General features: G+C 33.1%; 1 protein-coding gene across 2 annotated transcripts in view; it reads left to right on the forward strand.

Annotated features, from left to right (window-relative positions):
• Window positions 1–14,284, forward strand: part of LOC143245369 (uncharacterized) — a 67,092-nt gene that overhangs the window by 15,514 nt on the left and 37,294 nt on the right. For both annotated transcript variants that reach the window (XM_076491628.1, XM_076491629.1), the window contains exons 6-9: window positions 539–714; window positions 5,137–5,279; window positions 11,427–11,644; window positions 12,781–12,962. In XM_076491628.1, coding sequence (XP_076347743.1) covers window positions 539–714; window positions 5,137–5,279; window positions 11,427–11,644; window positions 12,781–12,962 — 719 coding nt within the window. The remainder of the gene's footprint in view (window positions 1–538; window positions 715–5,136; window positions 5,280–11,426; window positions 11,645–12,780; window positions 12,963–14,284) is intronic.

The following is a 14,284-nucleotide window of genomic DNA, read 5'->3' on the forward strand; positions in this document are numbered from 1 at the left end:
TCTTACGAGTACAAGATACACATACTTAGTTTCATCATACATTATAACTTAATTGTGTTCCACGTTTTTTAGAAATACATGGTCGCTAAAGATGTGTATCACAATTATGTTTCAAGTTATAAAAATATACAAACTTGTATTCCATATACCTAGTCAGACATGGACACCCAGTCATGCCACAGCATTGCTACTCTGTTGTTCACAGATCTAATAAGACATACATTCTCAGTTACGTAAGGAGTCATAATCTGATGATGCTTCAGATCTACCCTAAAAGAGAAACCTTGGTTCATTGATTATGAAAAGTTTTAAGCGATAAATAGTTTCATAATTCTAATTAATTAGCAATTTGTTTTAGTTGAAATTTTACCCTCAGATAACCATTATAACTTAGTTATCATGGTTAAGATACTGTAGTAGAAGGCGGTTATATACAAAACTTTACATTATTCACAAATACACAATCGTTGATTAACTGAAAAGAAAAATATATATGAAGGCTTTATAAGCTTTATGATCTATTGTGTCTTTTTCACAGATGTGGACACTGCGTTGGTGGAAACACAAACAGAAGCCTAAATTACGACATAGATATCTGTAACGTATGCGGTGGCAAGAACGAGTGTGTTGGTTGTGATGGAATTCCTTTCAGTGGGACTACGCTTAATGAATATGGACAATGCCAAAACCAAACAGAATTAGAAACAATAAATTGTGAGTACTATGTTATCAAATAACAATTTTAACTTTCTTTAAATTTATATGTCATACCATACAATGCTTCCATTTGCCATTTGAGCAGAAATATTTACCTTTTTAATGAATGTTACAGAAAGATAATTAAATCACCATTAGGCCTACTATGATAGTGATATGTGTTTAGCGGATATACCGTTTTAACTAACAATATAGTTTACTAAATTAAGTGTGTGTTTTCCTAACTCTAGCTGTGAATACACGAAACTGAAGATCACAAAAGGTGGCACGATGAATCAAAGAATGAAATAGGCTTCAACTTTATAGATTGTATTTTTAAATTTATTTTTGGTAAAATAAAAAAAGTAATGTTATAATTACAGTTTGTCCACGGTGTGTTATGGAATAATGAATTAGGCGCAATGTCCTGATATTATTTACATACCTAAACTTAACAAAGTTACACTTTAGTGAATTATAAAAGACTAAAAAATTCCATAAATATTACCAATCTAGATTATTGTAACACAATAATAAATAATACAATCGTATTTAGGTTTTTGTCTGTCCTGAAAATTCGTTCGAACTTTACGATCTAAATTGGTTTACGTGCGCACTTCATTGCAACAGAGGTAAACAAAATGCGGATGTAAATGTTTGTTTGTTTTGAATTTCGCGCAAAGCTACTCGAGGGCTATCTGCGCTAGCCATTCCTAATTTAAGTGTAAGATTAGAGAGAAGGCAGCTGGTCATCACAACCCACCACCAACTCTTGGGCTCCTCTTTTACCAACGAATGGTAGGATTGACCGTTACCTTATAAGCCCTCACGACTGAAACGTCGAGCATGTTTGGTGTGACAGGGATTCGAACCCGCGACCCTCGAACGCCTAACCTACCTGGCCATGCTTGGCTTTGACGCTTGTAAAAGCTTACACGTACCTAAAGAACACTTTATTATATGTACTTTAATGCTATATTTAGTGAAAACATCCTATTTCGCATTGATTATTAGGTTGGCATATTTTAAATAACTTTGTCAGTATTTGTATTGTGAAGCCTTTTTAGCGTAGGAAAAAAAATAAGCATATTATTTTCAAGAAACAGAAAAACTGTGTTTTTTTCACTAGCTTGCCCCATTAAACACATGTGCATGTACGCACGTACGTGGATAAGAGAAGTTACAATAATCAGGTGCAAACTTTTAGAGTCCACTTAGTATAGTTGTAAAATTTTCAGGGTTCTAGATTCCTTTCTTTTGGGACTATGGCATTCACACTTCTTTTGTTGTGTTTTTTTTTAATAACTTGCCTCATTAATAGATGCTCAGGCGCTCACATGCTTGGATAAGTAATAATACCCAGATGTACACCCACACAGTCTACTTGGCAGGGGTTCGCAAAGCCTTGGCAGGGGAGTCGCGTAGCCTTGTAAGAAGTAGCTTGGGATAACATTAATTTTATTTCATCAATTACATTTTCATGCTCTTACATTTTTTGTTTCGGTGCAAAGCTAAACGTGTGCTGTGTTAGTTCAATGTCATTAGGTGATATTATGGGTGTATGTATGCGTGCCTGTGAGTGAATGTGTTTGTGTCTGCAACTGTATGTATGTGTGCACTAGTGAGTAGCGAGTATGTGAGTGCACGCGCATGTACGTATGCCTGTGTGTCTGTTTAGCTGTGATTAAGTGTGTGTGTGCTCACTGTCGACACGTGAGTCACATGTCCGTTGCTGATTGGTGGATGACGAATCGCGCGACTGGCCACGCTCCCTTCCCTCCCAATACTTACCCCATCATTACTCTACCTGCACCCCCTACAAGTAGTCAGTGTAAGGTCTACAGTTGCCAAAGCGTTCATTATTCAACATTTTTAATTTATTTTAACAAGGAGATAAGTAAGCAGTAGAGGTGAGTTGTGTCCATGGCTAAACGGCGCAGATACTCAAAATTCTACCTCAACATTGGCTTCACCACTGTGCTCGCCAACGACGGCATCGAGAAACCACAGTGTGTTTTGTGCCATGCTGTCCTGAGTGCAAAGTCAATGAAACCATCAAAACTCAAGCGTCATCTCATCCAGAACAGGCAAAGAAGGGTTTGGATTTCTTCAAACGGAATGAACGGTGTCTTAAAAGCCAAAGAATCGATAGAAGTGGGTCGTTTCAGCAGCAGAGTGCAGCCGTAGTGGAAGCTTCATATGAGTTTGCATTCGAAATTGCTAAACAAAAAAGCCTCACACGATTGGAGAAACACTTCTTAAACCCTGCATGATGAAAGCAGTAAATCTTATTCTTGGAGAAGCCAGTGCAAAGAAGATGCAGCAAGTATCCCTGTCAAATAATACTATACAGAGGCGCATTTCTAAAATGTCTATGGATGTGAAGGAACAGGTTTTGACTGAAATCAAGGGTTCCCCTTTGTTCTCCTTTCAGCTCGACGAGTCAACAGATGTAAGTTCATGTTCTCAGTTGCTTGTCTTCGTGAGATACATTAATTCAGGTGACATCAAAGACGAATTCTTATTCTGCAGTGCACTTGAAACCACAACAAAAGCTGATGATGTCATGGAAAAAGTTTCAACTTTTTCAAGACGAAGATCTTCAATGGGAAAATGTGTGTGGGGTTTGTACGGATGGGGCACCGTCTATGCTGGGATCGAAATCAGGATTCCAGTCGAGAGTGAAGAAGCTAGCACTTCAAGCAAAGGGTATCCACTGCATGATCCACCGATATGGTCTCGCAAGTAAGACTCTTCCTGCCTCTCTGCAGGAAGTGCTTGAATCTGTAATCAAAATTGTAAATTATGTGAAGACTCAAGCACTCAACACTCGCCTATTCAAAGAACTATGCAAAGACATGAATGCTGACCACGAAGTCCTTCTCTTCTACACAGCAGTACGTTGGTTGTCGAAAGGAAACGTTATTAATCGTGTCTTTTAAATGTAAGATGAAATAAAGCTATTCCTGGAGACTCAAGAAAGGAAAGATCTTGTAGCTCACTTCGAAGATGAAGCATGGAATAAAAGGGTTGCGTACCTAGCCGACATTTTTTGACCAGCTGAACAAGCTCAATTTGAAGCTTCAAGGAAGGGAAACACATGTTCTCCTTTTTCAAGATAGTCTTCGGGCCTTTGTTTCCAAACAGCAGAACTGGCGTCGGAAAACCAATCTTGGAAACATCGCTATGTTTGAAAAACATTGTGGAGTGACGGATGAGTCTCAGATCCAACTGGATCAGTTCCTCAAGGATGAGATTACCGAACATCTTCAGTCTCTAGAAGAGGAAGTTGAGCGTTACTTCCCTGAGCTATCACGGGAAAAGGAGGCCCTGGTAAGGAACCCATTTTGTACTGAACTTGATGTATCCAGCATTCCAGATGATATCCAAGATGAATTTCTGGATCTAAGGAACGACTCTTCAGCTCGTGATCTCTTCAAGGTGAAATCCGTGACTCAGTTCTGGTGCGCTATGTATCAGTCATACTCCAAAGTCAGCATGATAGCTTTACGTGTCCTTGTTCCATTTGCTTCTACCTACTTGTGTGAGGTAGGATTTTCCACTCTTGTCAATATAAAAACAAAGAATAGGAACAGATTGGATGTTGGAGATGACATGAGACTGGCTCTAACAAATGCTCGGCCACGAATTTCATAGCTTGCTGCTGAAATGCAACATCAGGCATCTCACTAGCTGGGTTGGATAGCTGTTCAAACCTATGTTAATATTATTTTAAGAAATATATGTTCTTTTTGTGAATTCAGGTTGGACCAATGTGATTTAATTTGCTAATAAATAATTACAGAATTTTTAAATATTTTTTTAGATGTTTCTTTCCCTCTCCTTCACAGAAAATAAAAGAAAAATTAAGCTGCTGATAGTAAGCCCTAAGTAGGGAGTCACATGGGTTTCAAACTTTTAGGTAAGGGGTCGCGAGTGCTAAAAGGTTGGGAACCCCTGGTCTACGTAGTATAGGTACAAACTTTCAGGTTTCTCGTTTTTTCTTTTAGCTATTGTAGTCACACATACTATATTAAAACATAATAATAATAAATAATTAATATAGGAAAAATATATTTCGCTAAATCTTCTATGGTCTAAGTCTAATTCCATTCGCTAGGCACTGATTCTTGACAAACACTATTACCTTAAGGTGATGGTTTCACTCACTCCCGTCTTCAATAACAAGTTTAACATTATATTCGTAGCATGATTTGTCGTTATATTAACTGGAATCAGCTAAGTATCATATTCGTCTTCTGTTATTATGGTTTGTATAAATTATGCAAGATAATATAGATGTGGTTTTACTTTTATACACTATATTGCCCTATAGCTTAGGTGGAAACTGTGAACATTTCTATTCAAATGAGACTGACTGATAAAATTGTAAATATCATCATATGAATGTTTTTAAAGGTGTCTTTATTTTCTCCACAGCTTTTTCTTTCATGAAATTTTACGTTAAACGTGGGACATATTTTTTAACCACATGGAAGCGTAATTCCTTTTGTTACGCTTTTGTCTCAAAGAGGAATATGAACCAGCAAATAGAAATAGAATTTCGTGTGAGAAATTCTGGTGTAAGTATCATTTCTGATTTGTATATTTACAAACATTTTGGTTCATTTGACTAACGTTTCCACAAAAATAAGTCTCTTCAGAGGTTTATATTGTGGCTCTAATTGGGTTTAAACTTATTTTTGTCTACATATTCTTGCTAATTTGAAGCATATCAACATACAGATAATCATTTTTCCATACACTGGCATGTAACATTTTAAATTATTGAAAGACTACTTTTAGCATGTATATAACATGTATTTTATCACATAATATGGCGCTGTAATAGGCTTAATGATGAATTAGGAGAAGCAGTGAAAATAATTAAAGAGTACAAAAGACAAAAGAAAGTGAAGAAATTCATTTGTTAATATGAATTAATAGTGTGGCTTAAAGTGTTAAATGTATTAAGGAAATCAAAATACAGATTTTAATCTCAAACAGTTAATAAAATAAAACAAAAGCAATAAAATTAAAAATTAAAGACAAAAATTTCAAAGTAGAATTCCTGAAACAGAGTACAGAAACTGTAATGCTCAAAACGTAAACAGAAGGAAACGATGGAAACTGTTATCAAGTTCTAAGTAATATGTAAAAAGGAGTTGTAATTATTGGTTTCTACTACTCTTAAATTTCTATTTAGAAAATCAGATTACTTGAAGCACAAACTGTTCAATATATTAATTATCTGACAACACTCACATTTTCATGATTACTATGAACCTTTAAAACACGTGTAAAGATTATTCCATCATAAAACTTCTCACCTGATTCTACTTTTGTTGATATTCAAACATTTTATTCAACTAAAGTTTGGTTAAAACCCCTTTTAAGGAACTTGTGGTATCAAAGTATGGTATTCACTACTACTACGTTGTGTTTTATTAGCACCTCTCTATGTTTCTCTCATGCTCTACTCACCACTGGTATTGTTAATCCATTTTCTACTTTGAGCTAACCATCAATAACGTTTCATTTTTGTGGTGAATCTGACAAGTTATGGTAACAGCAGTACGAAATTTGTAGGTAGCTCCAACTGTTTTATGTTGAGATTTCTGTAGAAACTTGTTGATAACAGGTTTGCACTCCTTTGAATTGTGTCTCATGTTGTAACGAGCTTAACATCTCTTCTCTGTTTGATCTCTTGTCATCTTTGGTGGCATCCTGCTTCTGGCCAAGCATACCTAGCTTTGATTTTCACTAGTTATTATTTATATATCAAGTTTGCACCCTCCTTAGGCTTCCGTATAACTCTCCTGCCATCTTGATCCACTCTTCCATGTCTTTCGGTGCTCTTCCCTTTAGGAACAGTGACATTTTATTTAACTGCATAATAATATTGTTCACATAGTAGTTGTACTGCCAGTTCTTCAAAATTATATTCATAGATGAACTTTTCAGTCCACCTTGTGAAGTATTATTGTAGACATACCACAAACTAAAGTACAGTTTCTTCAGTGTCAGTGTTGACTTCTGTAAACATCTTGGAAAAAACCTTCCTCAGTAAGTTAATAGCACTTCAGTGAGACCACTTTTAACTTGTCATAGTCCGTGTCAATCTCTCGTTTCTCTTCATTTCTTCTTTCTTTCTTTCCTTGATCTCATTGATTAGTACATCACTGTGTTTTTATGTCCAAGTTGCTGATTTCTCTCTGTCCACTTATAAAGGTCAGTCAACTTGGTTATATGGTGTGGTTGTAACCTCTACAATATTTTCTCCACCTCTACAGCTGTGCACATTCAGGCAAACTTGTACTGTCGTTTGCGTCTTCTTTTACCACTGTATAATCTTTGGTGTCCCACTAATGTCAGGTTTTATGTATTTATGAACTACATTCTTTACAGTGTGTGTCTTTGTCTCGTCAGCAATAAATTTCAACAATATACAACAGCACAGTCTGCATGTCTTATAGTGTATTAAAAACAAATTAAACATATATTTTATGAAAATGTGCCTCACTGTTGCTTACCACAGCTGTATCTGTAGCTTTAAATAATTTTTTCTTTTAATCAAACTCCACACAGGTTTGTTCAATTACTCAAGAATGAAATTGATAGGACAATTTATAGTATGTGATAAATTCACTTTAAAGGAACTTTTGAACTAAACTGACAAACACGCAGTCTATATCTCTCACTAACTTGAATTATATATATATTTATAAATAGCTAAACTGAGGCCTACCACTTTTTACGCTTTGTGAGATATTTCTATATAACAATAATCAATAAAAACAATGAGTAAAACTTGTAAGGTTCAGTAATTTGACACAATAATAGTTTAATGTGCAACTCTGATGTCGAGAAGTGCAATGAACAAATTGCACCAAAACTTGTAATTGGCCCAGCTCTTCTGGGGCTGGGTTAGTCTTGGTACATACCATTTGAAGTATTATTGAAGTATAATACAGAAGTATAGAATTTCTGATTGATATAAGAGCTGTTAGAATAAGCTTTATTTCAGTTAAATATTAAGATACAGAATTGGGTGTCTCTACTGTATTCACTACATGCACAAAATCTTAATTGTACTATTACTGGTCCTCTGGCTTAATGACACAAGGAGTCAGTATTTGGTTTACAAACTTAACAGTGCTAAAACATGTGGTTTGATTTCCCACATGAAGGATACAGTGCAATCAACCCTTTGCATAGATTACTCTTAACACAAAATAGAGCCTTAAGCTAAAGGTTCTTTATCAAACATTTTGTTCCTTGGTGAATCAGTACTTAATCTAATGACTTACTGTGCTAAAGTCCAGAATCTGGCTCAGTGTCATGGACAGAGCATAGGGCCACACTGTGTATCTTTGCACTAAAACATTAAGAGTCAAATGTTTCCTTCATTGTAGATACAACGATAAAAGTGATTAATTACAATATTTATTTTTGTAACAAATTTGAAGAGAAATACAAATTTTGGGTCAAACTTCTTATCCTTTGGTAGAATTTGAGGGTAATGACTTCATGAGATGAATCTATAAGCTTATGTTTTATATTTCTATTGGATATTAACGTATCCAACTGTTGTACTATAAATATAATTGATAACATTGAGTATTTGTATATTGTTAATGATCAGATAAATATGTATTGTTTGTAGTATATTTTATTTTTGGCTAAGCTTGCCTGTCTAGTACATTATCCTCAAAACGTTTTTACTTTCATAATGAAGTTTATAACTGTATTACTACAATATTCTTTATTACTATCACTATTTGTACGTGTGACAAATCTTCCTACTTCAGAAGATTTTTACTGAGACAAATTGCTATGTGTCTTTATTGGATAAATTATTGTATTCAATTTAACCATTTCTCCAGTTCCTTACCTCTGCTGGATAAATTTATGTATTCCATTTAACCATTTCTCCAGTTCCTTACCTCTGCTGGATAAATTTATGTATTCCATTTAACCATTTCTCCAGTTTCTTACCTCTGCTGGATAAATTTATGTATTCCATTTAACCATTTCTCCAGTTTCTTACCTCTGCTGGATAAATTTATGTATTCCATTTAACCATTTCTCCAGTTTCTTACCTCTGCTGGATAAACTGTTGTATCCCAGTTAACCATTTCTCCAGTTCCTTACCTCTGTTGGGTAAATTTATGTATCCCATTTAACCAGTTTCTCAGCACTCTATCTCTGCTGGATAAATTATTCTATACCATTTAACCATTCTCTAGAGTGTTTTTGTGACTCTTCTTGGTTTTATCAGTTATACGTTTTTCTGTTATTTTCTTTATATCACTATTGAACAGTCTTAAAAATTCGTTTAGTTTTTGCTTCTAATGTTCTTGATCTGTTTGGTTTTCAAATGGCACTTTTCAGTTCGTTATCTTAAGACTCTTTCAAGTAATTCTTACCTCACACATAGTAACTTATAAAAACACCACCTTTCATTTATATCCTCAAAGCAAATAATCTGGAAAATCTCAGTTTAAGGAAGAGCTATTCCAGTCGTTAAGTTTATTTTGGTCTCTATTATTCATTACCAGACATTGAAGTCACTGTTTTGTGTTAAAATAAATGGTGAATTTGTAGTGTTGATTGACTTTCTAATGCTCACTCTTAGAAAGTAAAATATAATTTCGTGTTTTGTGCTGATTGGTTTCAACTGAAAATGTTAGTTATTTTTTCTATTCATTTTGATGATGCATACTTATCATATAAACGCCATGATAAAAGAAATCACATTACCATATTTGTCAGCTAGATTTATGAAAATAGGTTTGACCGTTTTGTTTGCCATATATATATTTGTGTGTGTACATGTGTCAACTATAAATCATTTTTTACTGATTGACTTATAATTTACAGAAAACATTATATTCCTTCAATAGTCTTTTGACGAAAGGAATTGCATTTTCATTTATACGTTCTGTTCGAACTGAGGTATTCGACGATTGTCCTCCATTTCCAAGTGATATGTACTTTTGGCCAAGTACCAATGTCACAATTGAGTGCCATGTATATAATGATTCTTCAAAAGTGAATTTTTATTTGTTGAAAAGACGTTCAAGTTCATACAACTTGATTTCAGAAAGAACTATGTTGCAAAAATAACTCCCACAACTGTTTACAACAACCAAAGTATAGAGGTAAGTCTGTACTTCATCATTGAACTAAGAAATAAATATAAAGTTAAGTCTGTAATTCATTGTTAAATAAAACAACAGATGTATAGGTAAGTCTGTAGTTCATTATCAAACAAAACAACAATTGTTTAGGAAAATCTGTAGTTCGTTATTAAAGAAAACAACAAGTGTATAGGTAAGTCTGTATTTTATTTTTAAACAAAAAACAAGTTTGAAATAAGGGTTATTTGTCACATTAAATTAATAGAAGATTTAATCTAGTTGGCTCTGTTTTAAATTATTCTATACAAAAGGGAAAAAGCTGGTGATTTCTACTTATCAACTCCATAAAATTCCCCTCATTTCTACCAGACACCTCCTGGTACTTTGAAGAAGAGAAAAGATAATCAAGGAATGATAAAGATCAGAATTCCTGAACAGAAGTACATAAAAACCTTTATAACCGAATCAAATTCCAGTCTTTTCTAATATGGTGTCTCAATATAAAACTGCATCCTCTCATATAGAAATGTAACATCACATTCTGAGCAATTATTGTACTCATTAAGATATATTTTAGTTAAATACTCTCTGTATAAGCCAGTGGTTCTTAACCTTGTTGGAGGTACTGAACCCCGGAAGTTTCGTACTTGCATTCACTGAACCCTTTGTAATTGGAAAAATAAAATATGATTTTTTCAAATTAAAAACATAAGTAGATATTTTATAGCGCACGAAATGAATCATGCATCAGTTGCACACAATATCACTGTGTTCAAAGAATAAAACCAATAAAACATGAAGTACACAATCAAGTACACAACTTTGTAGGATGCTGTGAGGATCAGCTAGTCTATGGGTACAAAGCCGAAAACAGGTAAAGTAGCCTTTTCATCGAACCTGGCTCTCTTTACCTTGAATTCAGCAAGCATTGTGTTCTCGTGTTTCCCATCTCTATGCAGCTTTAGAGAGTGTTCTTTTAGTTTTGCCCGTGCTAGATTAGAATTGCTTAACTTGGCATTGCACATCATGCATTGAGGACTCTGACTCCCATCATGTTTTGTTATATTTGTGAATCCATATTGCATGTATTCGTCCGACCACTTTCTGTTTTTGCTCGACATAGTTAGTATGAACTTTGTCAGTTTTATAAACCATAATAGTTTATATTTTATGAATTATTTTCTAAATTTTCAACCAAGGTTTTATGAGGTAGGTCCAGCTGGTCAGAAGAACTCAATACTAAGAGCTTATTCAACAGATATATGAAATTTTAAACTGATGTTTTTTTTTTTCTTGTATACAGTTTAAATGAAGACCGTTATATGCAATTCCAGTTGTATATTTTAAAATTTTTTTTGCATATTTCATAATTATAAAAAATTCTACTCAGAACACTGTATTTGATACAACCATAACTTAATTTGAGTATTCTTTAAAATAAAGTGAAAATGGATTATTTAACATTAAAATATTTGTTTTGAGATGATGTACTTATACATGAATTGAAATGTTTTTATTATTGTATGTTATAATGGGAAATTATACTTAGTTCTTCACAAAAGGTGATTTACAAGTTTTTATTTCCAGTTAACTGCAGAGGTCAAGAACATATCGTCAACATCCTTTAAGTGTGCTCATGTTTCACGTTCACTTAGTTTCTTCATTTCATCAGAACATTCAGCACTGACTGAACATTCAAGTGTTCGTTGTCACTTCCCACAAATATTTCAGTGCCAGGATTATAAATTGCTTTTATTAGATGAGTCATGGACCCAAGATGATGAGCCACATCTTGATATTATAGTGTAAAATGTTTATTTTTTACTTATGTGTAAGCTAAGGTTAATTAGTATTAAACTATAAATAGTTTGATCAGGTGTACCATTTTATTATGTTTTGGTGTTTCTCTAGTTCTAACATACACAAGAAAATTAATTATTTAAATAAGGTAGAGAATCTAATATCAGTTAATGATGTTAAGATAAATGTTTGGGTTGTCACATTTTACATGAATAATGTGTGTATAAAACTGTTGTGTGTGTAAGGTTGATGATCATTCCATAATAACAAAAATCTGTCCAGTTGCTACTTAAACAAGTTAGATTCATACTATTTTTTTTAAAGCTATTAAGAAGTCGTTTTAAGAATTATATACAACGTTTACTGAAGTGATTTTCTATACGTCAAGTAAATTGACCATGTCTAACACGTGATTAGTAGCATATCTGTATTATGAATACATTAAAAACATGTACTGGTTCAAAAGAAATGGATTAAGCCGAAAACTATACAAATATTTGAGGTGTTGATTGTTCCATACAGTGTTTTACTGTATTAGCCACTTATTCTCACTCTTAACACTTAGTTAACCTGAAATGTTTAACCTCAGTACTTTGTTTTGATTATGTACATGATTTGAATTTATTTTATTTTTTAAAACATAACTTCTTACTTAACAGCAGTAACTAGTGAAATGAAAAAGCTAAGGTGGTTTATGTTAGTTTTATTGTGATAAAGAACCAATGCTACTTCATTAACCATGTATCTATTTATTAAAATCTAACATTTGACAAAATCTGATAACAGGACTGTCACTAACTACCCAAGTGACAAAAAATATTGGTTTATAATCACATTGGTATACTGTCACGAACTATTCAAGTACCAAAAATCATATTGGTTTATTATCACATTTAAAGAAAAATTTAACTAATCATCAGTAATTAAAATGTTAGAAATTGTAATCATATTTTTTCCGTGGTGGTTCTTAAGCCACTTCATTCATGTAAGTTCGGCAAATCTAGAAGTCTTATGTACAGTAAGGCTGTAAAACTATATCTCTTTCACTTTAATTCTCACTCATTAAGTGTGGTTCTTTACAGTTATAACCGTCATTTGTGTTACATATTTTATAATTTTTATTTATTCATTTATTTTACAGAGGAATGTGGGAAAATACAGTTCAAATTTTCCGAGTCAATGCACCAGCACCAAGTGTATTAGAAGCTATAATTTCCAATGGTCTACAAGAAATCCAAATCCACTTTACAATTGGCATAGTTGTTACAAAACAATGTTCAGCGATCTTCACTTCAGAAAGTTTGGAACAATTAGGATTTTCAAGTGTGTATTTTAAATTCAAATTGTGTTGATGCGAATTTAACATGACATATTATGCAGGCTTTTCGTTTACTCCACTAATTTTAAAACAAAAGAACTTCATTAAATATAATCTTCTCTTATGATAGTTAGTTTTTAGTAAGCCTATGTTAGAATTTTAGGAAAAGATTTAAATATTTACACATTTAAGATACAAGTTTATTTTAACTTTTACCTCATAAAACTTGTGGATTATCAAAAAACTGAGAAGTTGCATTTAAATGACGTGTAATAAAACCTATATTTGTTGGATATTTTCGAATGAATGTTATATTAGAAATAAAACATTTCTGCAGCCAATAATATTAGTGTTATAAACTATACATACATATAATAGCTTGGTTGCAATGAGCACCAAACCAGCAATTTGCGAGTTGTAGTTTTGACTCCCTTCACCAAATGTGCACTTCATTCCAGCTGTAGAGGTATTATTATGTGACAATCAATCCTACTGTTTATTAGTAAAAGAATAGCTGAAGATTGTGAGTGGTGTTGAGTAGTTGACTTTAGTCTGGCCTATTCGTACTAAATTAGGAACAGTTAGTACACATAGTCTTTGAATAGCTTTGTGCAAAATACAAAAGAAAGAAACAGTATACATAATAATTATTACAAAATAGTTTATTCCACTTTGTCACAGTTATAAGTTATTCAATCCCACATTTGGTTTGATTATGAAAACAGCATTTCTAATTTTCCATTATTTATCAATTTTGCAACTTTATCAAATCTCAGATTTATCTATTTTATTAAAACAGATTATGATATAGTTTATCTCAGGATGTCTGGTGTGGGTATTAACACTTTTAACTAATTAAACAGAGAACAATGTTTCAACGTTCTCAGGTCATCTTCAGGTTAATAAAGAGATAAATTTTTACTTCTGGTGAATTTCTTGTCATCACAGAAGATTATGATGTTATTTTAGGACTGAGTGCTTTCTAATGACAAGTATGTTATATCTGAGGTTTAGCAAAAGAAATTATTTTATATTCTGACAATAATAACTAAAGATTTGGTGATGAGAGACATCTGTGTTTGGTGTAGAAAAAGCCTTTCAAGATAATATTGACAACAGACTGCCCACCATGTTATTTCAATATGTTTTGATAAGCCTTTACTGATTAACTGATTGTCCTATATCTCCATTTTTATCTAATCTGAGTTTTACAGATCCCAAGTGTCGCCAGACATTTATTTCATCTGAGGACAGACAGACTAGATCTGATGTGACAATTTATTTTAATATTATAGCATTTGTCTATTCGTGACTATCTTTTGAAATT

Source organism: Tachypleus tridentatus, chromosome 2 (genome assembly GCF_004210375.1).
Source record: "Tachypleus tridentatus isolate NWPU-2018 chromosome 2, ASM421037v1, whole genome shotgun sequence".
In the NCBI taxonomy this organism is placed as follows: Eukaryota; Metazoa; Arthropoda; class Merostomata; order Xiphosura; family Limulidae; genus Tachypleus; species Tachypleus tridentatus.